General features: G+C 47.6%; 1 protein-coding gene across 1 annotated transcript in view; it reads right to left on the bottom strand.

The window, feature by feature from the left end:
• STT3B (STT3 oligosaccharyltransferase complex catalytic subunit B) overlaps positions 1-24,356 on the bottom strand; it is a 449,914-nt gene that overhangs the window by 308,395 nt on the left and 117,163 nt on the right. Inside the window, exon 3 of the mRNA XM_085630572.1 lies at positions 16,957-17,244. Within this exon, the coding sequence (XP_085486698.1) occupies positions 16,957-17,244 (288 nt within the window). The remainder of the gene's footprint in view (positions 1-16,956; positions 17,245-24,356) is intronic.

Here is a 24,356-nt window from a genome sequence, read left to right as displayed (position 1 = left end):
AAATTGCAGAAAAAGCAGATTCGGCTCGAATTTTAAGTGCACAATTAGATCTGTAAATAAAATGTCAAAAGTAGAGAAGGTACCATTACTAGACGGGGCAGCAGTGGAGCAAGTGAAAGGCAGGGAAGAGGACGAGTCAAAGGTTCTGAGAGACAAGGGTCAGCAAATTCAACAGCAAGACTGTGCATCCCGGTGGAACCATATGAGAACCAATAACCACAAAAGATTCATTCTGGAACAGCCATTAATCAATGCAAAAAATGTTTTTAAAATGACACTGTGGCAGACTGGCAATTCATAACAGAGTGAAAAAACAATGTGCTTTTACTTTTTAAGGAACTGAATTTGAAATCATGCGGATTTATTTATTATCTGTCCCTGGTTCTTTACGATTGAACTCTACTTTTATGGTGCATATTCATACGATCGATTCCCATAGGACAACCCGTTCTCTCGACTTACAAGGGAACATTGTATACAAACATAAGTAAATGAATCCCTGAAAACTCGACAGTATACTGTCTCACACCCAAGTCAGTATTGCCTAATTTTATCCACCAGAGAGGACACAGAAAAACAATGAGAACAGTGGGGCAGACAAAGGTAAACTGGTAGGAAGATGAAATATTTTTGAGATGATCTGTTACAGACGATCACACTGTACTCCTATTAAGTATGCAGTCAACCATTTTAATTACTGGAAATCCTCTGATAGGCTTACGCTCTAAAAACACCACTGAAGACAATAAAACATGTCGAAAAACTGGGTTTTACAATACATTTTACTGATTTCTTTTAAACAGTATAAACACAAGAAATAAAACATTTCCAGGAGTCCAAACCGTGCCTTCATAGAGCCAAAACACTTGATGTGAAGAGTTGAAGTTGAATAAACAATGCCACTTGAAGGAGGGCAACGAGGCTCCCGATATAACTAGAGAAATCTCCCAACATACAGATTCATCAATATGCACAAGGACCTTTCCTTCCTCTCGTGTAGCGACTTCAGCTAGCAGGTATCTATACGTAAAGTTCAGGACCATATGGAGTAAAATGCCTTTCTGCTCTTAAACCTAGGAAAAACCACTTCAAGCTGCTTGCCTTTTCGGTTATCCTTGAACTTCAACAAGCAAAAGAAAAGTCTTATTGGCCTATTCCATGGCACAGTTTGTCCACCTTCGAGGATAAATTAGGCAGTGGAATTTTCTCAGAAATACAAATAGACTTCTCTAGGTTGAAAAAACAAACGATAATATGGTTCACTTCGTCCTAGTGAAAACTCCTAATCGAGAGAAAAAGGGGAGGAAATCGTCACAAAGAACTTAGTCTCACCACCATTAAGGGGTGAAACAAGCGCATGAAGATGCTCCCTTGTACGTCAAAAGTCTCGCAAGAAGAAGATGAACACTACAAAATATATCTAGCACTCAAACAAAATTACAAAACACAAGTTAACAGTTAAGTGAGAAATGGTAGGACACAGACTTCGAAAAAGATCATGGATGGGAGGGGTGTGGTAGAGGGAGATACGAGATTTGGCCTCCCTGTAGCTCGGACATGTTTTAGTTCAAGGCACATAGCGATGCTGGGTCAAAAAATTGGAAGGGGCCACACGGTTTTAACTATTGAGAAGATTTTTATTGAATCGGGTGGCAACATGCAGGTTTGATTTTTTTTGTTCGACGTGTATACAAGGGATTCACGGGGTCAGTCTACTGAAAAGTATTTATTAAAAGAGCAGAACCATGGACAACACCTCATGAGTAACTGTGCATTCTACTTGGGGCAGAAAGTGCAACCAAGAATTTGCCAAAAACTGCAGATCCTCTGTCCACGATTCCAGGAGCTTAGATGCTGAATTTAGTGGTGGGTACCTGGCGGGAATCACTTTAGAAGAATCCTCTTCAGATTCAACATTAGTTCTGCCAAGGAGCAGTGCTAAGTCTGCCAAAGCTGGTGATTCAGTCATTTTTTAGGTCTCGCCTGACCCAGCGCTTTTAAGTAAGGGCTTCAAAAATGCTACCGCCGGCTACAGCTTGCAGTGCGCGGGCGCGCGCTTGAGCAGAGGCGCCATATGGCATTCCTCATGCTCATGAAGCACATCGCTTGCCGCGCGCTTGATCGCGATCACTTTCACATCGTGCGACAGACGCGCGCGCACCACTCCCTTTATACTCTGTTTTTCGACACGGTTTCCGCTTTTGCTTCTTGTTTAATATTTGTGTGTGCTGCATATATTGATAGTGTTTGCCTAACCGTGTATTTAACAATTTGAACGCACTCTAAAACTAAGCCGAAAACGAGAGCGCTGCTCGATTTATGTTGAAAATGTTTTACTCGTTTTGGCCACTTGGTGGGAGGTTCTCCAAACTGCAGCCTTCAACTTCACAGATTGTTGCCATCAGTGAATATGCTTTTGTTCAACCGAATATACATTCGTACTCGTTGCGGGTGACCTGCTATTAGTTTTGTACAATTAGAAATGTAATTAAATGCAGAATTTGATATTTGTGTGCAAAGCTTTAGGCCTGTTAATTATACACATATTGGATATGGAATGGACTTATCCTGTGATCCTATGGTAAGGCTCTCATCTAGCATAGTTCTGGTTGTTCGTGATGGCGTTCACAGACAATGGTTCGGGCCACTTTTTTATTTTGGGGTGGGGGGGCAGTTTATTTAGTGGCTGCGGAACGATGATTTGTAAGTGAAGTGTAAGTAGATTCTGCAGAGAACGTTAAATAGGATCTGAGACTAAGAAATATGAAGCGCTGTAACTGCAACATTTGCACTGATACGTTTTAAATTTCCAATACACTAACCCCGGCATTCTCGGTTTATCCTTCATTCAGAGGTGGAATTTCATTTATGTTGGTTTGACAGATTGCTTTATGCTAGAGTCATACCTCTTTCTATTTGGATGTTTAGTTTATTGCATATAGTGAAAACTCACTCAAAAAGTCAAACTTCAAGGACCGCTATGGGCAAAATACAAACGGTAAATTTCGACAAAACTTAAACGTCGCTGCCGACAGGTGTTGTGTATTGTCATTGGCGTTTATTTTTTATTAGGGTCTCTTGGAAGCTCTTACTCTTGAGTGATGTATGTTACGTACCTTGTGCAGGACCACTCAGTAGTTCTTTGTATCACTGTAACTTTAGTATAGGCACACATTCAGCATCATGCTGCAAATGACTGCTGGACTGAACAAAGCCATCATTTCAACGTCCTGTGGCACACATTCTAATGCTCCTAGCCAATAGGTCTCGCCTTTGGGACCTTATAACTGTTTAACCATGCAACCGTTAATGTTGTTGCAGTAAGGATATTTTGCTGCATAACTAAATACTTATAAGGTCCCAAAAGCGAGACCTATTGGCTATGCCAATGCTTGTTCTACAGTGGCAGATTGGCCAACAATTTGGCAGTTAGCTTCGTGAAAGACTACCATGGAAAGGTATCAATCAGGTATCAGAGCGCTTTACATAGCACCAGTTACGTGACATAAGGATACACATTCATTTTTTTTTTTTTGTTAGGAACGGGGAGATTAAGTGATTTTGCCCAGAACCACAGGATGTTCAGCGTCCTAACCGAGACTCGAACCCAGTTCCCCAGGTCCGAGGTTGAGCGCCCTAGCCGTTAGGCCAACTCCTCTCCTCGGTTGTATACACCAACAAGCAAAATGAGGGTCAATCTGTGCAGAATGCTATTGCCTCTACCTCTTGCTCATAACCTCTGTTACTTACTTTACTGTAATGCACAATGCTTTATTGGCATTTTACGAGATAGAAAAAAAGCCAGACAATATTATAAATGTCCGTTTGTTTTGTTATACTAAACTTGTATTTGGTGTTCTAGTTCCTTTTTTAACACTAGTTAAATGTTATTCCATCTGAAACTACATCACGAGTTTTTCATTTCTCTACAATATCCAGCAGTCAGTCTTTATTTTACTTACTGACCATTTGAGTTCGTCAATGACAGGAAGAGAGCTCAGATCTGAAATCTGGTTATGCAGCCACCACCTGAAATCCCTGAATAAGAGTGCTTTCAGTACCAAATGGCTGTACAAGTGCTAATGGCCCCAAATGAAACACATAATTAGCATGTAAGGTTTGTAAACTCTATTCCTGAGCAATGAGGCTTGCATAATCACAAAGACACAAAGAAATTCTCCAGAAATGCATGCCAATGCCTTGTCTTTTATTAGCTGTAATTTCCTGATATTAAATTAAAGGGAAAAGGGATCTTATTTGTGTTTTTCATTTAAAGGCTCTATCTACATTCTGGTTCTGCTTCATAATTAAATTGTAGAAAGACAATACCATAGACATAAGAAGAGGTAAAGAAGGAAATATCCGATCAGCTACAGCCTAGGCAAACAGATGTTTAACTTTGTTGGTGTGCTTCAAGACAGAAATGGGAGGTAGAGTCTGCTCAAAGTTAAAAATAGCAGTGAGAAATCAAGATCTTTGCCTGCACTCTGCTGGCGTCTCCGTCTTCAATCATTACAAAGAATTGCCTTTAAATGGACAGCCATTCTCTCGAACAAACAGAAGACACGCCGGAGAGAGGTGGGGAAACATTTCCTCAGGCGAAGCGTTAAAGAAGCATGAAAAAAATAAACGAAAAGTCCCCTAGTTCAGGTGAAATTCACTTATCATTGTGGGGGCAAAAACTGGAATGAGTCCTCAGGTCCCATTTATCCCAGTGGTAAAAGATAAGCCGTGTAGGCGGGCATAGGACATCTCTTGTCTCACTATTATACTTCACTAAAGCTACAGCGACAAGGAAAGAAGTCTATCAAGAGAGGCGCTTCTAGTCAGAAATGACTCAGTGCTGAAAGGGTTAAGGTATCTAGGAAAAAACAAGGTCAAGAGACCAAGAGAGCACAGGGTGCCCTATCGGTGGGCTGGAGCGTAGTAAGCAAGTCAGTTTGACAACCTCACTGGGAGATGAACATGATCTACTGGCCTGTTCCTGTGAGCCTCAACAATCGCCAAGTATGTCTTACAAGCAGCAGTTGGAGAAATATTTACCAAGTTATCTAGAAACGGACATGACACCCTCCAATAAGGAAGTGAGGGAACTGCTGATACTTTGGTGGAAGACTTCCAGACAGGGGCCAGGCCATGCATAATAGAGGACCAGATGGGCGATGGATAGCTCCACATGAATAATGCACACAAGTGAAACAATGGTCAGAAGGGTTGTATGGCACTGGCACTTCTCCATTCCATAGAGAGAAGGCTTCCTCCTGCCTGCGAAGCAGGCAGCTGTCTCCCCTCTGAAGGCGTAAGGCTCGAGAATCAGACTTGATGAGGCAGAGCTGAGGCAGTCCCCAGTCATCAGGACTCTAAGAAGCAGTTGTTTGGGGAGAGGCATACAAAAGCATTCCTCTACAAATGAGCATCAGGCTGCTCCAGGACAGAGCACCAAAACCATCAATATGAAGCCGTTCACACCCATAGTTCTGGCAAGCCACAAACGCATCAATGGCTGAGCACCTCAGACCCCAAAAAAGGAGTCTAAACCTTCAATAATTGCCAATCTTGGGGAGGAGCCTAGCGCGTGACCAAGATGGCCGCGTGAGCTCAGAGCTCCTGAGACCCTCGCTCCCTCCGGCAACTATCCTGTGAAGAATCCTGCCTTTAACACCCGGAACATTGGAGGCGAGCCGTTGCTGAGGTGATTGTCGCTGTCCGGACTGAAATCGCCTACCTGATTTCATCGCGCCCTGGCCTGGGAGTGAGCCGCGCCGTTCACTTGTTGCATTGTCCTCTCTGGATGGGCAAGGGGACTGTTTTCGGCAGCAGATCACGATGTCAGCCAAATCGGAAGCCGAAAAACAGAAGCCCAAGAACACCAGGCGGGGAGGATACACCCAAACCAACAACATGGATCGTTATGCCCAGCAGAAGGAGTCACCGGGCGGATCGGGTCGGCCACTGGAAGCCCTGAAAGATGGTTTGCCCCCCGCTACGGAACCAACCCTGCAGGATGTCATGGGGGCCATCGAGGGGATGCAGGCCTCTATCGGGCGGCAATTCGAGACCCTGGCACATAAAGTGGACACGATCTCGATCAACGTCAACTTGATTCGGGCAGATCTGGGGAAAACCAATGAACGGGTTCAATCCTTGGACCTTCGGGGAGGAGCCTAGCGCGCAACCAAGATGGCCGCGTAGGTGCGAGGCTCCCGAGGACCTCCGCGACCTCCTATTACTATCCTGAACATATCCTGTCCCAGATGAGGGGACTGTGTTGGTGAGCCCGAGCTGAGGTGGCGCCCGTTTTCCGCTTCCAAATCGGACCTCGGACACCGACTTTAGCACCGATTGAGGTTTGCGGCCTTCTCCTAGCCGAACCCCAGATTTGCGTTGTGGGGCGATCCAGTGACGAAGTGAATAACAGCGGCGGATAGGGCTTGGTGGCTCGCGTAACCCACACTTTCGCTTTCGCACCCTCCTTGCTGTCTATGCGAGGTTGGGTCGCGGGGCTTTGTGTGTTGGTGTGGCCTCTCTGGGGGACCCTGCCTGCCCGCCGGCTGTGATCCGCCCCGCAGATCTGGGGTGGCACCCCCCCGGAGCCCGTGGACCGGCTTGCCCGCCCTTCACGACGTGGCTGGTGCGATCGGGAGATTGGGACCATGGCCACGAAACAAGATGGCGATCGGGCAAAGGTAAAATCGACCCGGCGTGGCGCAGCCCATCAGTCCAACAGCATGGACCGCTATACCCTCCAGAAGGAATCTCCTGAGGTGCCACGCAGGTCCCCTGAGGGCCCTACGGATGCCCCCGATCTGCCCACGGATCTGACTCTGCGGGATGTCATGGGCGCCATCGCCGAGATGAAGGCCTCTGTGGGCCAGCGTTTTGACACACTGGCGCAGAAGATCGACTCGGTCCTCGTAGATGTTGGCCTGATAAGGGCCGATCTCTCCAAGACCAACGACCGAGTCGATTCTTTGGCCCACACCGCATCGGGCCTTACGACAGATGTGGCGGCCCTGCAAACGGAGGTGCGCCGGCTTGCTCGGGCGAGTGCGCTGATGGATCGTCGCCTGGAGGACTCCGAGAGTCGGGCCCGGAGGAACAACATCCGTATCATCGGGGTGCCTGAGGGACGTGAGGAAGCGGCGGCGGACCTTTTCGTGGAAGACCTGATTGTTACCCATCTCCAGCCACGGGGGCTGAGTAAATTCTTTGCTGTGGAGAGGGCCCACAGGGTTCCCGGGGGAAGGCCTAAGGTCGGAGCCGCTCCGAGACCTCTCATCGCCCGGATTTTTAATTTTCGGGACAGAGACGCTATCCTGCAATCCTACAGACTACAGGGACCGATTAGACTTGACAATATGGACATTAATTTCTATCCTGATTTCACCCCTGCGGTCCAGAAGCAGAGACTGAGCTTCCTTGGTGTCAAGCGCCGTCTTCGGGACCTAAATCTCAAATACGCCATGCTTTTCCCAGCTAAGCTGCGAGTGGAGGTGGAAGGTCGCACACACTTTTTTGATCGTCCCGAAGCGGCCGGGGACTGGCTGGATACTCTGTCTGGAGATCGGGATCGGGGTGGCGGGGGGGGGGGGGAGCGGCCGGGGGAGAGGGCTCGCCGGACCAAGACTGAGGGACTAATATTAGGCCTCGCTCGGGACAAAAAAGATGCCACTTTTGACTATACGTCGGATTGCTTAAGTTCCCCTCCTATGGAGGTTGTGTGGGGTCTCTTGGGGGTTCTCCCTCCTCCTCTGGGGGTCTAGTTAGTTTAACTATCTATGGGGCGACAGGCACACTGCACGTTGGGGGGGCTGTCTGGGCTCGTGCAGGGAGGGGGGAGTTTGGTTGGGGTGGGTGGGCAGGGATGGGGTGTTGTTCGTTATTTTCACAAGGCAACCCTTTTTTTGTGTTGGTTCTACTGTGCTCTCAGGGGGACGAATGATGGTTTCTGTGTATGATGGGGGGGTAGGGAGTTAACTTTGTTGTCTTGGAACGTCAATGGACTGGGGGACAGGATCAAACGAGGTGTGGTCCTACAGTATCTGAAGCGACTCTCGCCTGATGTGGTCTTCCTGCAGGAGACACACCTTATTGGCAATTCCTTCTGCGCCATGAATCGGCGTGGCTACCGCCTCGTGGCCCACTCGGGCTTCACGTCAGGCTCGAGGGGTGTGGGTATCATGGTAAAGAACTCGCTCCCGTTAGAAATTGATGAGGTGCTCCACGATGACAGGGGACGTTACACTGTCTTGGTGGGTAGAATGGAGGGCAAAGTGGTTGTCTTTGTGTCAGTGTACGTCCCACCGGGGTTGCAGTCGACCACCTTTGCAGATCTGGGGCGCCTCCTCCTTGGCCTTCCGGGGGGGCTTCTGGTGGTGGGGGGGGGATTTCAACGCGGTGGTTTCTGGGACTGTGGATCGTCACCCCCCTAGGGACCTCCCCCGGGCACAGGCGTGGCTATCCGGCCTCTTGGATACACTGGGATTGGTGGACTGCTGGCGCTTAAAACATCCCACGCAGCTGCAATACACCTTCCACTCGGGGGCCCATGGTAGTCTCTCACGGCTTGATTATGTCCTTGTCCCGGCGGCCCATGTCGGGAGGGTGGGGGAGGTGCGCCATTTGGCACGGGGTATCTCGGACCACTCCCCGCTATTGTTGCATTTTGATGTCTTTCCGAGGGCTGAGAGCAGGGTAGTCCCAATCAATTCCTGGTACCTGCGCGACCCCACCATTCGCGCTGACTTAATTAAATCCCTCCAGCGCTATTTTGAGGAGAATGTGGGGTCAGTGCCTTCAGCTATCCCCCTGTGGGAGGCCTTCAAAACAGTACTTAGAGGGGAGGCCCTATCCCTTATTTCCCACGCCCGGAGGCGCGAGCGGGAGGAGGTGACCCGGGTGGAGGCTGAAATAGCTGAGCTGGAGGGTAATCTAGAAGATGGGGTGACGGATGCTGCACTACATGTCCTCCAGCTCAAACAGGCGGCTTATAGGGCCCTCGTTACGGAGGCGGCCAGGGGCCTTAGTAGAGAGCAACAGGGGCGACTGTATGATGTGGGTGATAAGGCTGGTAAACTGATAGCGTGGTTGGATAAAAAGGAGAGAGCGAATCGTGTGGTCCCGCTGATTGAGAAATCGAATGGTGTGTGTGTAACTGAGCCAGAAGAAATTGTCTCCTGTTTCGCGGAGTATTTCCGCGAGGTGAATTCCCCGGTCTCTTCTTGCTCGGAAGAGGATTCCCGTACCCTGCTCAGGGATATCGCGCTGCCTTCCCTGTCCGGGGAGGACAGGGTGTTGCTGGATGCCGCTCCCACCTCCGACGAAATCGCCCTCGCCATACGCTCGGTCGCTTCTGGCAAGGCCATGGGCCCGAACGGTATCGCTATCGAGCTGTATAAGCTGCGACCGGATACATTGGCGCCTCACCTCCGCGCAATGTTCCTCGCGGCCCACTCGCTGGGCTCCCTCCCGCTTGACCAGCGTCTGGCTACAATCGTGGTGATCCACAAGGAAGGGAGACCTCGGGATCGGGTTACTTCTTATCGGCCTATCTCATTACTGAATGCGGAGCCCAAAATTCTCGCTAAGGTACTCGCCAATCGGCTGGTCGGTGTGGTGGGAGATCTGGTTCATCAGGACCAGTCTGGCTTTATTCCCCATCGCAATACAGCCCTTAATCTGCGGCGTTTGCATGGGGTGCTTGCGCGCGTCCCATTTATACGAGAACCGGCCATTTTGGCGTCCTTAGACGCCACCATGGCGTTTGACACGCTTGAGTGGCCATACATCTGGGCGATGCTTGAGAAGTTCGGATTTGGCCCAGGATTCATCAGTTGGGTCAAACTGTTGTATGCGGGCCCATTGGCGCAGGTGGTCGTGAACGGAAGAGTATCGGCCCCATTTGAGCTGGGCCGGGGCACGCGACAGGGCTGTCCCTTGTCGCCGCTTCTTTTTGCGCTTGCCTTGGAGCCCCTGGCGGAGTGGCTGCGGTGGGAGCCTTCCATCCGTGGTCTCCGTTGGACCCCCGAGTATGAGGACCGCGTATCCCTATACGCTGATGACATCCTTCTGTACTTAGCCTCCCCACGTAAATCACTTATAGTGCTAGTTGATGTTTTACACTCGTTTGGTCGTAACTCCGGTCTCGTCATCAACTGGGCTAAGTCGTGTGTGTATGTTCTCTCTGGGGAGGCTCCTATTCTCCCGCGGGGCTGTCCGATCCAGATCGCCCCGCAGGGATTTCGGTACCTGGGTGTCTTCATTACTCTGGACCCGGAGGCCCGGTATGAACGGAATCTGCTTCCCCCCCTCCAGCGTCTGCGGGAAGATGTCGCACGCTGGCGGCGCTTGCCGCTTTCGCCGCTCGGCCGGGCGGCATTGTTCAAGATGATGTCTCTACCGCGTTTTCTGTACGCTTTGCAGAACACTATGGACTTGGTCCCGGCGCGCTACTTCCGTGAGGTGGAGAGTCTGCAACGCCGCCTGTTCTGGGACGGGAGGCCGCGCATTGCTCTGGCTAAGCTGACGCTCCCGTGGTTTGACGGGGGGATTGCCCTCCCGGATATCAAACGGTACTATTGGGCCTCCCAGCTCGCTGCCATTAACCATGGCCTCTACGGGCCCGCCTTAAACCCGGCATTTGAAATGGACAAGATGCTCCTGCCAGGTGGCGACTACAATCGAGCGCTCTACTCTAGCGCGCCCGACGCTCGTCTGACGGGCCCCACGCGTGTTATGGTGCAAGTCTGGCACGCGGCCAATGCAGCTATGGGGTGGAAGGACCGTTTGACCCGGGCATCACCTCTATACGCGTCTGAGCGGTTAGGTTCCCTGTGGACCTCTAAGGGCTTCGAGAAGTGGGACATAATAGGTATCAGTAAAGTGGAAGATCTTTGGACGAGGGGAGGATTTAAAACGTTCGATATGCTGCAGACGGAATTTCAGTTGCAGGGCAGTGAATACTTTCGGTATTTGCAGGTCCGTCATGCGCTGGGCTCCGTCTTCTCGGACGCTGCCTCCATCCCGGAATATTCCCCCCTGGAGGATAGACTGCTGGATGGGCACGTCCCGGACAGCACGATCTCACTTATATACAAAAAGCTCATAAACGACCGCTCGGGCCTGTTGACTGCCCTTCGTGCGGCTTGGGTTACCGACGGGCTGGAGTTGGACGACGAGGACTGGACTTCCGCGGTGGCCTCCCCGAAGGAGGTGGCCATACCGGCTCGCCTTCGCTTCGTCCAGCTCAAGATACTCCACCGGGTCTACATGACGGGGCCAAAGCTTCTGCGAATGGGCTATGCTGGAGATGGGTTGTGTAAGCGTGGGTGTGGTGCTTTGGGGACCTTTATGCATATTTTGTGGGAGTGCCCGGAGGTAGAGGGGTTCTGGCGTGGTGTACATGAGGTGCTGCGACTGGTTACGCATGTGGCGCTGTTGCCTGAAGCGAGGAGATGCCTGTTGAATGTGTGGGAACCGACTGATTACTCGGCGCCGCAAACGTGGTGGGTGACTCTGGGATATATGATAGCCAAGCGTGATATTGCTCAACTGTGGGGATCCCAGAGGCCCCCCGACGGTCTCGGCCTGGAAAGAACACATGGACTGGTGCATGTTTCGCGAAAAGGTGGTGTATGTGGCGAGGGGCAAGCCTGGGACATGGGTGAAAGTATGGGGCCCCTGGAACGCCTACTGAGGGGGTATCTGCGCACCACCGCTGCTGCCTGATGCCTCGCCAGCCCCATCCCCTTAGCCGACTCATCCCCCCGCTGCCGGGCATTGGGTTCCCCCAGTCCTCGCTCTGTTCTCTTCCCCCTCCTCACACTTCTGTGTATAGTTGGGATCCCCCCTCTTGGGGAGCACGTGCTGCTATTTTTGATTGTGGGTTGCCTTGTGGGTGTGATTTTAATTTTTGTTGTTCTTCATTTAAAATGAAACCGCATAATGGGGCCTGGATGATGTGGCTTTTGACATTGTTACCTACTGTGAAATGCTCCTCCTGTAATGCCACGTGTTCCATAAATGTATGTCGTATGTTCCTACCATTGCTAGCGGCCGGCCGGAAGGTTGTGGGCCCATACTTGTATACTTTTAAGACTTGTAATAAACGGTTTCAAAAAAAAAAAATAAAAAAAAAAATCCTTGGACCTTAAAACCTCTGGCCTCCTGGGTGATGTCTCTGACCTGCAGCTGGAAGTCAGACATTTGAGGTCCGCAAGCGACCTATTTGCCCGACGGCTGGAGGACTTTGAAGGCCGGGCACGGCGCAATAACGTGCGCATTATTGGGGTCCCGGAAAACTCGGAGGAACAGTCGGTGGACCTGTTCGTGGAGGACTTGGTGGTAAACCATCTGGCGCCCAAAGGCCTCAGTAAGTTCTTTACTGTTGAACGGGCCCACAGAGTCCCTGGTGGGAGGCCCAAGGTGGGGGCCCCACCGAGACCGATTGTCGCCAGGATCTTTAATTTCAGGGACCGCGACGCCATTCTACAAGCATCACGAGTGTCAGGCCCGATGAATTTCCAGAACACCACAGTGAGTTTTTATCCTGACTTTACCCAGGCGGTGCAGAAGCAAAGGCAGAGCTTCCTGGCGGTTAAGAGAAGGCTCAGAGGGATGGAACTGAAATACGCCATGCTCTTCCCGGCCAGATTGCGTGTGGTGTATGAAGAGCGGACTTTCTTTTTTGAATCACCGGACTTGGTCGGAGACTGGCTGGATACATTGCCCCAACGACGGGCTGGCCGGGAGCATGCTGGTGGAGCAGAAGGTGGCGGTGATGAACAAAAGTGAGGACTCTGGTGCTAGATCATTTTGACTTTGCCCAGGACAGTGAATCACAGTTTTCGGTCTCTCCGGGAGGGTAGTAACCCGGGGGGCGGCGGGGGTATGTAGGGAGCTTTTTCCTCCTCTGGGGTTCTTTTTGTAGACTAGTTTTAGAATAGGGCGACAGGCACACTGCAAGTTGGGGGGGCTTTTCAAGCTTACGCAGGGGTGCAGGGTGGGGGGTGGAATGGGGTTGTTGAGGTGGTTGTTGTTGGTTTTTGTTTTGCAAGGCGTAGTGATGCAAGCTTCTGTAGTTCGAGTGCGGTTCTTCGGGGGGGTGGTGGTCTCCTTACATTTCGCAATGGGGGTAGGGGCTAGATACTCAGTTGGAATGTTAACGGCTTAGGGGATCGTATTAAGCGAGGGATCGTCCTGCAATTTCTGAAGCGATGCTCCCCTGATATAGTTTTATTGCAAGAGACGCACTTGATAGGTAACACGTGCTACGCACTCAACAGGAAGGGCTACACATTCGTTGCGCACTCGGGGTTCTCCTCGGGCTCCAGAGGGGCTGGAATACTTGTTAGGGCCTCACTGCCGTTTGAGGTTGACTCCACTACTGTTGATGAAAGGGGGCGATTTGCGGCTGTGGCGGGGAGGTGGGAGGGCAGGACGCTGGTCCTGGTTTCTGTTTATGTCCCTCCTGCGCTGCAGCCCTCCACATTTGAGGACCTGGGGAGGGCTCTGCTGGATCTCCCAGAAGGGATGTTGGTGGTGGGTGGCGATTTTAATGCGGTTGGTTCCGGATTGCTTGATAGACACCCGCCAAGAAGCTCTGGGGGGGCGCAGAAATGGCTTACAGATTTCGTGGATACCCTTGGTATGGTTGACTGTTGGAGACTGCTGCATCCCACTCAGCGGCAGTACACCTTCCACTCAGGGGCGCATGGCAGCCTCTCTAGAATTGATTATGTACTTACTTTGGCTGCACACGCCTCCTTTGTGTCTGAGGTTAGGCACATGGCTAGGGGTATTTCTGACCATTCGCCGGTGTGGATCTGTATGGATGTTGGTCGAGAGGTGGTGGGCAGGGTGGCTCCGATTAACCCCTGGTATCTCCGTGACCCTAGGACCCGTAGCGCTGTGCTGAAGGCGGTCGATCTCTACTTCCAGGAAAACCTAGGCTCGGTCACGTCTGCGGTATCTTTGTGGGAAGCGTTTAAAACTGTGCTGAGAGGAGAGGCCCTTTCCTTGATAGCGGCAGCCAAACGTCGGAGGGATGCGGAGGTCGCACAGATTGAGGCGGAGATAGCGGCTCTAGAGTTGGTCTTGGAGGAGGAGGTTACGGCAGCAACGCTGCATAAATTGAGCCTTAAGCAGTCGGAGTATAAGGCCCTGGTGACGAATGCGGCCAAAGCCCTGAGTAGGGAGCAGCAGGGGCGACTGTACGATGTTGGGGACAAGGCCGGGAAATTAATAGCGTGGCTGGATAAAAAAGAGCGGGTTAATCGTGTGGTGCCAGAACTTGTTACAGAGGGTGGCGTTAGTGAGCAATAAATAAATAATTGCCAATCTTGAGGGGAGTAGCAATGTCTACTCAAGTGGTCTGCTCGCTAGATATCCAACCAGTCAATGGGAGGCCCCCAGTGCAGAGCCTGAAGAACCACCCATAGACTAATTTCTACTGATCAGTGGAAGAGTTGCAGGGTGTAAGTTCCCACTTACTTATAAATACTGAAGTAGGCCACTGTGTAATCCATTTAGATTACCATACTCAACCAGACTGCTGGAGTGAAGGTTGACAGGGCTAAAAACCCTTTGGGGAACATTTATAGATATCCCTTCCGTCAATCTCTCTTACCACTAACTTAAACTCTTGGTTAGTCAGCCACAACAGCAATCTGAGATTGTGGCATGGAATCTTCCATCAAAATGTTTAGAGCATGGACCCATAATCTCAAGGTTGGTACTAGAGATTGGTGAACTGAGAGGCATGGAATGGCTTTCCAAGAACTGATTCTAGTTCTCTGCCATGCACAGATTAGGGAGAGTGGAGCTTATGGCATGTGGGATGAACCAGATGCAATATGCTTGTAGTCAGAAGTATCTGGGGCATTCGTGTCAGAGGAACGCTTTGAGGTCTGACTAATGGGCTGGGGAGAAGAGGTATTTAAATCCATGGTGCAGAAGACATCAAATATGCACAATTAACCTCAATCAGTACACAGAACACAGACCACTTGCATGCAATGGCTGACTGTTCTCAAAACAAGAGATGAAAAGGTAACACAGGTCTGTAAACAGTCAGTGATACGATGTGAATGCCTTCCAACTGAAGTACTGAGGCCTGACAATCTGAAGGAGGAGAAAGTTAGAAAACCCAAAAACTATTTATAGGAGAAAAGAAACAAAAGGACAAGGGAATTAAGTAGAGAGAAAGTTGCTGAGCATGAGACATCCATTCTGCTCCATAGTGATTAAAGGAAAAAAAATTGGCCAAGCTCTCAAGTTGCGCAGGTAACAAATGTGCCTGCATGGCAGACACACCCAGCGTGTCTGGTACAATATGTGCAGTAATTCACAGTTTGGGAGCCATGCTGTATTAATACCTTCGTCGACAATTTCAAGGCGGAGATCTTTTTTCTGCTAGCCTGTAAGCCATTACATTCGTTCTTGAACAGCGGCAAGTCATTTTTGGATCCTTAAATGATAGGTGTAACTTCCTTGACCACCTCCTACTTAAAAACATACTTTTTGCACCGTCTTCAACTTTATTGATCTGCGAACCATGGACTTGTATGTTCAGAATACCCGAGAGAATATTATAAGGGTTCATGAAGTGAATTCCTAGGCTAGAGTATACAATATCAGGGGGAAACTCGACAATAATTAACACTTCTCTATAAGCAAAAATACATGGCACAGTGCAAACAAATGCGCTTATTATGACCAGTTCTCAAATGAACTAGGCACAGCAGCAGTGCACTAGTAAACAACCGTCCACTAAAGAAGGCACAAAGAATGCACAATTCTTAGCACAAAGGCAGAGACATTTTTCAAACGATACAGCTGGCAATTTCAGAATTACAGAAACAGAAATGCAGAAAGCGACTCAACTCACCTCTTAGACCAGTTCCAAGTCTCCAAAAACAGACCTCTTAAAATTTAGCAGTTGCGAAATTTGCCAGTCTACTCAGATTTTAAAAACTTCAAAGTAAGGGTTACAAGAAAACAAAATGGCATGGAGTTCTGGAAAAAGGTGTCACTGAAACTGTTAATCCGTGAATTGTTAATCATACATAAAAAACAAGGGCATATGAATCTATCCTCAATTTTGATCGTCGTAAATCAAGGGAATGTCCAAACGCTCAAATATCACACTAGCAGAGCAATGAACAAAAACAATACTGCTCAGAGAAACAGACCGGTGTACAGGTTTGTATATTGGAACAATGAGTTTAACGTGCATTCAAAGCATACAAACTTCATTTATACATTTAACTTTAGGAGACAATGAAGTGAAATAGTGCCCTGTGTTGCCATCCCTTGCACGAATGAGAGTGAGAAAGATGGAAATGCACCTTGTCAGAATATGAAGCACTACACTGAGGCAATTAAAATACTAGTTTAGTACATAGAAGGGTGCTGCTGTCGTGGTGCCAGCAGCGACGGAAGACCTTGAGCCAGGGAGGGGATAATGTTGCACACCTTTAAACAGTGAAGCAACCCAAGGTCTACACGTTCCTGTACCCTTGGTAACCTCAATACCGTATGATAAACATTCATTGAAAGGTCGAGTTTTTCAGTACTGTGTATCCCACTTTATAAGCAAATCCTGGTAGCAAACTAGGATACATATATTTGAAGGAGGCTGCTACCAAACTCCGTTAAGTACAGGATTCCTATAACTCTAGAGCCTGTTGTGGGGGTATGGTACTCTGTGCCTGCACGGCAAGGTCTTACCTACACATCCGATAAAGCGGTACAACGTTTGGCGGTGAAATACTGCACCCATTTTACACATACATACTGATCCAAAGGGAGAAATCAAAAGGACAGCCCCTAAAAGAAACTCCCACATCCTTGATCACGACACTGGAGTATACTCTCATTAATGACGTTATTTTCTTTAACAAAGGTTTAGCTGCATGTCAATTAAAACATAATTACAAAAAAATAATAATGACTTACCCACAAATAATATGTAAACTGCAGCGCAAAAATTGCAATGCCTTCATTGTCAAATGATCCGGCAACTGAGCGCGAGATGTAGCCAGGAACAATAGCTATAAAACAAGCAGCTAAAAGTCCAGCTCCCTGGTTCCAAAGTTCTCTAGTGAGCAGAAAAGTGGAAATGGATGTAAGGCCACTGAAAATTGGTGCTAGAAAGACGCACACATCTCGGATGTGGACTGTAATGTTCATCATATTCAATATCCAATGAATAAGGCCAGCTGTCACCATCAATCCAGGGTACACCTACAAATAAAAATGCAAATGAGTACAAAATAAGAACAGCAAACATCCATGTTGACATCTAGCATCTTTACCTAACATTAAACACAAGGAAATAAATACTTCAGAAATAGAAAGAACAAATTGTCAACAATTAAGACACGTTTATAAAAGTACCTCAAACTTCTTTCTTCAGTTGGAGGAACCAAAGCAAAAAAAACACAGTACGGCAGTTTTCGCTTGTGTTGGGAAAGATTTTTTGCAAAAGGTACATGACGGAGAGCATCAATACATGCTGTAACACAAAACACAAGGGCAGATGGCGTATGCGGCAATGCTAGCATCCTACACCAACTGTACAGCATGTGTTGCAGCAGCGCAAGCATCCCTCGCAAATCATGAACAGTTGCAGTGCAGCCAACTACAGAAACACTTCCTCTCATGCCCGCAGAGCACTGCAGTGGAAGTGTGCATCTGATACAACAATACAATAATACAAAGTGTCTTTAGAGAACCAGCAGGAAGGAAACTATTTACTTCACCGCATCAATAGTTTTGAGTTTGAACAGTCTTTATCAGGGGTCTCCAACGTTTTCTGTAGTGAGACTTCTGATCAGTGCAAAGTATTGTGAGCTACTGAAGGCCAAACAACTCGCACACTTGTACTAGAGACCCTCCTCAAATGCAGCCTTACTGACTAAGCCTAATATCCATAGAACCAGATAATATGGTTTGAACAAAATACTTTGACTTGTGCCACTATGACAGGGCTGTCATGTGTGTCAGTGAGTGTGTGTTCTTCAGGGATGTATTAACATGTGTGCGTATGAATGGGATATATGCATATGGGTGACTGAGAGCCTTTGTTATATGTACTTATGGCACAAGACATTTTGCCACAAGCCCATTTCCAGTTACATGTATAACACAAACAACCAACCATTTTTAATGAGAAACTTAAAGTGCAGAAAAATCTTTCACGAAGACGTTTAAAATATGGAAAGTTTTTCTGCACTTCAAGCTTCTCCCACTTAAAATAATGGCTGTACTTTTCAGTTATAAATATGACAAACTGCAGGCATCTTGCTCCCAATGGCCTATATACAAGGTGCCATATTAGTGTTATATATATTATCTACTGGCGGTCGCCAGTAGATAGTTATAGTTAGGATCGTGTTTCCATAGGAAATCCGCAACATTCTATTTGGAATAACTTTGGCGCCGTTTGACGAATCCTCGCGAAATTTTCAAAATAGGTGGGGCGCTCCGCTCCGCTCCTTCCCTGAAAGTCTCGGGGGGATTCGTTAAGTGGGGGCTGAGAAAAAGGGGGGTCCCAAAACATGTTTTCCCCATGCATTTTTCCATAGGACCTTTAGTCCAAGCTACAGCCCGAACGGCTGAACAGAATTACTTGAAATTTGGCAGAGAGGTAGTCCTCAGGTCAGGGATGTGCCTTTTGCAGGTCTGGTGTAAATCTGTTCAGTATTTCCTGCGAAAATAGCATTTAAAAGCATCTATATATATATATATATATATATATATATATATATATATATATATATATATATATATATCTATAAACGCGCACCGTGCGCGTACGGTAAAACTTACCGTACGCGCACACTGCCGTGCGCGAGCGCGATTCTGATTGGTTGTTAGATCTTAGTAAACATTTGAATCGGTCGAAACCAGGAAGTGTCGGCCGCCATTTTGTGTCTCGCAGTCTGAGGGGGTGAAAAACAAAGGTGGAGAACGTGAAAAGGGGGCAGGGTGGACAGTTCCTGACCCCCTAGCCTTTGTCAGGGGGTCCCAGAAGGACCCCCAAGGGCCAAAATTTCCTTTAATTTTTTTGCGAAAAATCGCGGAGTACGCGTAGCGTGCGCGTACGGTAGAAACGGAAAAATTCCGCGAACTGCGTAACGAGGGTGCGCGAAGCGCAGCGCGCGCACGGTGCGCGAAGTGCACCGTGCGCGTACGGTACGCACACGGTGAAAAACCTTAAAAAAACAAAAACATAACTTAGCATTTAAAAAACCATACAAATTCACTGAAAAAACCATAGGTTTCATACACGTTATAGTTCGGAATTAGCATTTAAAAAACCTTGCAAATTCACTTAAAATACCATAGGTTTCACACATGTTATAGTTAGCTGGACATTTCACTCGTGAAAAACCACTGAAATTACCCCGTTATAGTTCGTGCAGGCAACTATAACTCACGCGACCGCAATCCTCTGCTGATGACGTCAGATATTACATCACTGATGACATATGTGTCTTTCTGAAAAAAAAATATTTGTAATATATGTATAGCTAAAAATTAATGGAAGACGACATGGGTAAATAAGTGTCTAAATACAGTGATGTAATATCTGACGTCATCAGCAGAGGATTGCGGTCGCGTGAGTTATAGTTGCCTGCACTAACTATAACGTGGGAATTTCAATGGTTTTTCACGAGTGAAATGTCCAGCTAACTATAACATGTGTGAAACCTATGGTTTTTTAAGTGAATATATATATATATATATATATATATATATATATATATATATATATATATATATATATATATATATATATATTATCTACTGGCGGTCGCCAGTAGATAGTTATAGTTAGGACCCTCTTACCATAGGAAATCCGCAACATTCTATTTTGAATAACTTTGGCGCCGGTCGACGAATCCTCGCAAAATTTTCAAAATAGGTGGGGCGTTGAGCTCCGCTCCTACCCTGAAAGTCTCGGGGGGATTCGTCAAGCGGGGGCTGAGATAAAAGGGGGGTCCCAAAACGCGTTTTTCCCATGCATTTTTCCATAGGACCTTTAGACAGAGCTACAGCCCGAACGGCTGAACAGAATTTAATGAAATTTGGAAGAGAGGTAGTCCTCAGGTCAAGGAAGTGCCTTTTGTAGGTTTGGTGTAAATCTGTTCAGTAGATTCTGAGAAAATAGCCTTTAAATCAATATATATATCTGAGCCAGCTTACGGTGCGCTTACCGTACGCGTACGGTGACGTGCGCTAGCGCGATTCTGATTGGCCGTTAGATCTTAGTAAACATTCGAATCGGTCGAAACCAGGAAGCGGCGGCCGCCATTTTCTCTCTCACACTCTGACAGGGGGTTGAAAAACAAAGTGCAAAAACATGTAAAGGGGCTGTTTAGACAGCTCCCAAGCACCTAGCCATTTCGAGGGAGTCCCCAACGATCCCCCAAGTGAAAAAAGGCAATTTTAATTTTTTCGAAAATTTCGCCGATTACGCTTACCGTACGTGTACGGAAATAAATAATAAAAAAAAAAAATCCACATTCTCCCCACCCCGTGTGCAAATGGGCTCCTAAGGGCACCATTAGTGCATGGCTTATTACTTTAAAAACAAAACTTATATCGTACCTGTCACAACGATGCTCATCATATGTCCTCCATGTGCGCACGGTGCGCGAAGCGCATCGTGCGTTCATGGCCCATCTAGCGTAACGTGGGCACACGGTGCGCGAAGCGCACCGCGTGCTCACTGTGCGCGCACGGTGCGCGAAGCGTTAAGTGGGCGCGCACGCCACAAATGGCGTAAAGTAACTTAGCATTTAAAAAACCATACAAATTCACTGAAAAAACCATAGGTTTCACACACGTTATAGTTAGGAATTAGCATTTAAAAAACCTTGCAAATTCACTGAAAAAACCATAGGTTTCACACATGTTATAGTTAGCTGGACATTTTACTGATAAAAAACCAATGAAATTCCCCCGTTATAGTTCAGGGATGTGGAATTCCTACAGCCCGACGCCCAGGACATATTGTTTGGGGTCAAGGGCAACAAGTTTTAATGTGCATTTTGTCCTTGGGACAAGCAGGCCCAACCCCCTGCAGCACAAACCCTTTGGCTGCTAGTTTTGCAGTGCCCCATTAAGGATCAGGGAAGGGCACTGCCTGCAGTTAAGTTAATATTTGTGTGCATATGTTAATGCTGTTCAAACTTGTATTTATGGTTCATTAATTGAAAGCCTTTATTATTAGGGTGAGCGCTCTCAGTAAATGAAAAGTTCTGACTGCACTACTGACATTGGTTCCAGTATAAAAATGTGTACAAACGGTTTCAAAGTTTAGCAATATGAGGCTTTGTATAATGCTCCCAGAATGCTCTCTGATTAGATGCAAATATTTGCAGAAGCTTGAAAGCAAGATTAATGATTCTTTGCTTTCAATATAAAATTTTACTAAAAAATGAAAGTAGGAAACATTTGTTTTTGCTAAACTACTGTAAAATTTCAGGTACCATTTCTTTGCAGCATCATTTAGTAAAATGTGTTGATGCATGCTAGTATTTCCTCAAAATATTCATATTAGAAAATCAGTGTAACCAGTTTCAATAAGATTTTGGGAAACAAAAATAAACAAGCATTGGCAAAGCCAATAGGACTGAAATGGTGGTCAGCTTTTTAGTTTTGGCAATGCGTGACTTGTTTTGGCATGGTTTTTGTAAAACCTTATTGATGTGAGAGCTGCCGGACCCTCGCCATTATAACAAACATTGGTAAAAGCAAAAATAGTTTTTGGTCTCAAAAAAGCACACACTGCCACATTAGTTACTGGCACTGAACAAAACTAATTTGTGTGCCGATATGCTCCTTGTGAAAGAGCAGAACGCTGTCGCTCATCGTGAAGCCAGCCGAGACCGAGAGAGAGAGAGAGAATTTTAATAAACACAAACGGTAATGGTTAACGCCAGACCAAATTAGGGGCCCAGTTATTAAAGAAAGTCTCAAAAGTGCACCCTTGGTATATGTCCTTGCATTAAGGGCAGCAATATGGCTTTCGTGAATTCACAAGAATTTACAGCAGTTGGGCAAGAGATAGTACTCCTAGAAAATATTTGTGAACTGCATTTTAGCCTGAGCAAATATGCATGTGTAGATTTGCTCATGAGAAAACCTGAGTGTTTGCAAGTTTATTTTCCCTCCAACCACTTTTTTCCCCATTTCTGGAAGGTTTACTTCTGCCATTGTCAGGAGTAAATTTCCAACATTTCTCAGTATTGGAAAAGATTAGAGAAGAGTTGTTGAAAACCCTTAAAACATGCAAGTTAGTAGGTTAGCACAGACTCAAAAGGACATTCAAACCTTGGAACTATTGTTTACCACTACCTTCAGTCCCAGTATGTAGATATGCGGAAACGTAGCAACATAAAGGGATTGCTAGTATTCAAACACTACTATGGTATGAGCCCTGGCATAATCAGAGAGGCTATATAAGAGCTCTTATACAATGAGATTGCTGCCATAATTTGTCGCCTCACAACATGGCACCAAAGGGACAAGTGGATTTTGTTACAGGACAAGTAGATTTATGAAGCAACCTGCCCCATGGACAAGTAGATATTTTAATAAATTCCACACCCCTGATAGTTACTGTAGGCAACTATAACTCACGCGACCGTAATCCTCTGCTGATGACATATGTGTCTTTATGAAAAAAATATATTTGTAATATATGTATAGCTAAAATTTTATGGAAGAAGACATGGGCAAATAAGTGTCTAAATACAGTATTAGCATCAGCAGAGGATTACGGTCGCGTGAGTTATAGTTGCCTACAGTAACTATAACTGGGGAATTTCATTGGTTTTTTATCAGTAAAATGTCCAGCTAACTATAACATGTGTGAAACCTATGGTTTTTTCAGTGAATATATATATATATATATATATATATATATATATATATATATATATATATATATATATATATATATATATATATATTTTACCTACTGTCGATAGCCAGAAGGTTATGGTTAGGACCAAAGTTTTCATAGGAAAAGCGTTTTTTGATTTGCCAATAACTTCGGCACCACTTGACGTAGAGGCCAAGAAAGAAACAAGCATTGGCACCAGGTAGGTCGCTCCCCCTCCGCACAGCTCTGCCTGTGTGTCCCTGCCCCAGCTGCCGCAACTGAGGAAGTTCGAGGCCCTCCTCCACCCGCAGGCTACCACCTGCGCCTCATCCCTGGTGTCCAGTGGTAGGCCGTAAGTTTGTTCGCCTTCCGCCTTATTGTTTTTACTGTATTTTCTTTGTTGTGTCTGCGACTGCTGTTGTCTGTCTTCCCCCGCTGCCTGTACGTGGTCCTTGCCCATTTTCTTTCCTTCTGTACCCCTCGCTGCTCCCGTGTTTCTGTCCGGTTTCCTTCTGTACCCCGCGCTGCCCCCGTGTTTGTCCGGTTTCCTTCTGTACCCCGCGCTGCCCCCGTGTCTCTGCTTGGTTTTTCCTTCTGTACCTCTCGCTGCCCGTGTCCTCTGCCCGGTTTTCACTTCGGTTCCCCTCGCTGCCCCCGTGCCTCTGCCCGTTTCTGCCTTCTGATTCTTAGCTGCACCTGTATTTCTATACCCTTTTTGCGTTCTATGCCACTCGTTTTTCATTGATTGTGCCCTTTGCCTTCTGTGCCACTCGTTTCCCCCCTTGTTTTCGTGCCCTTTTTGCCTTCTGTGCCAAAAGTTTTTCATTGATTTTTGTGCCCTTTCGCCCCATTTCTGTGCCCTTTTTGCATTCTGTTCCACTCGTTTTCCCCCCGTTTTTTGTGCCCTTTTTCCTTCTGTTCCCTCAGTCGTCCCCCGCCGCCCACGCCGCTGTGTCCCCTGCGGCCCCCCCCGACTGCCCATTCGCTGCCTCCCGCCTCCCAGCTGCTCCTCCCTCCCACCTCCCCATATATGCCTGCGGCCGCGCGCAGCGGGCGCACCACTGGCACGCCAAAGGCAATCCCGTCTGCGCCTGGACAGAGCCCAGCGTCAGTACCCCTGGCCCCCGCTCCCACCACGACGACAGCCGCCGCTACGATGCCAGCACACTCCACGCCCTCAAACCCGGACGGATCAACACCTGCTTCAAGGCCACCCCGAAACGCACACATGGTCCCTTCACCTGCCGGAACTGCAGCTACACCAGCCTCAGAACGGACGAACAACCCGCAAAGAAAGACCGCACCCACCTGTGATGCATACTACTGAACACCTGCTCCGCTCGCAAACACGCCGTTGAGCTCTGGGACTTGATCGGCACAACATCCCCGGACGTCGCCTTCCTGACAGAGACCTGGTTGAACGACTCCTCCGCACCAGACATCGCCATAGCCATCCCGG

This window comes from Triturus cristatus, chromosome 10 (genome assembly GCF_964204655.1).
Source record: "Triturus cristatus chromosome 10, aTriCri1.1, whole genome shotgun sequence".
Lineage (NCBI taxonomy): Eukaryota > Metazoa > Chordata > Amphibia > Caudata > Salamandridae > Triturus > Triturus cristatus.
This window is presented reverse-complemented; position numbering and strand designations above follow the sequence as displayed.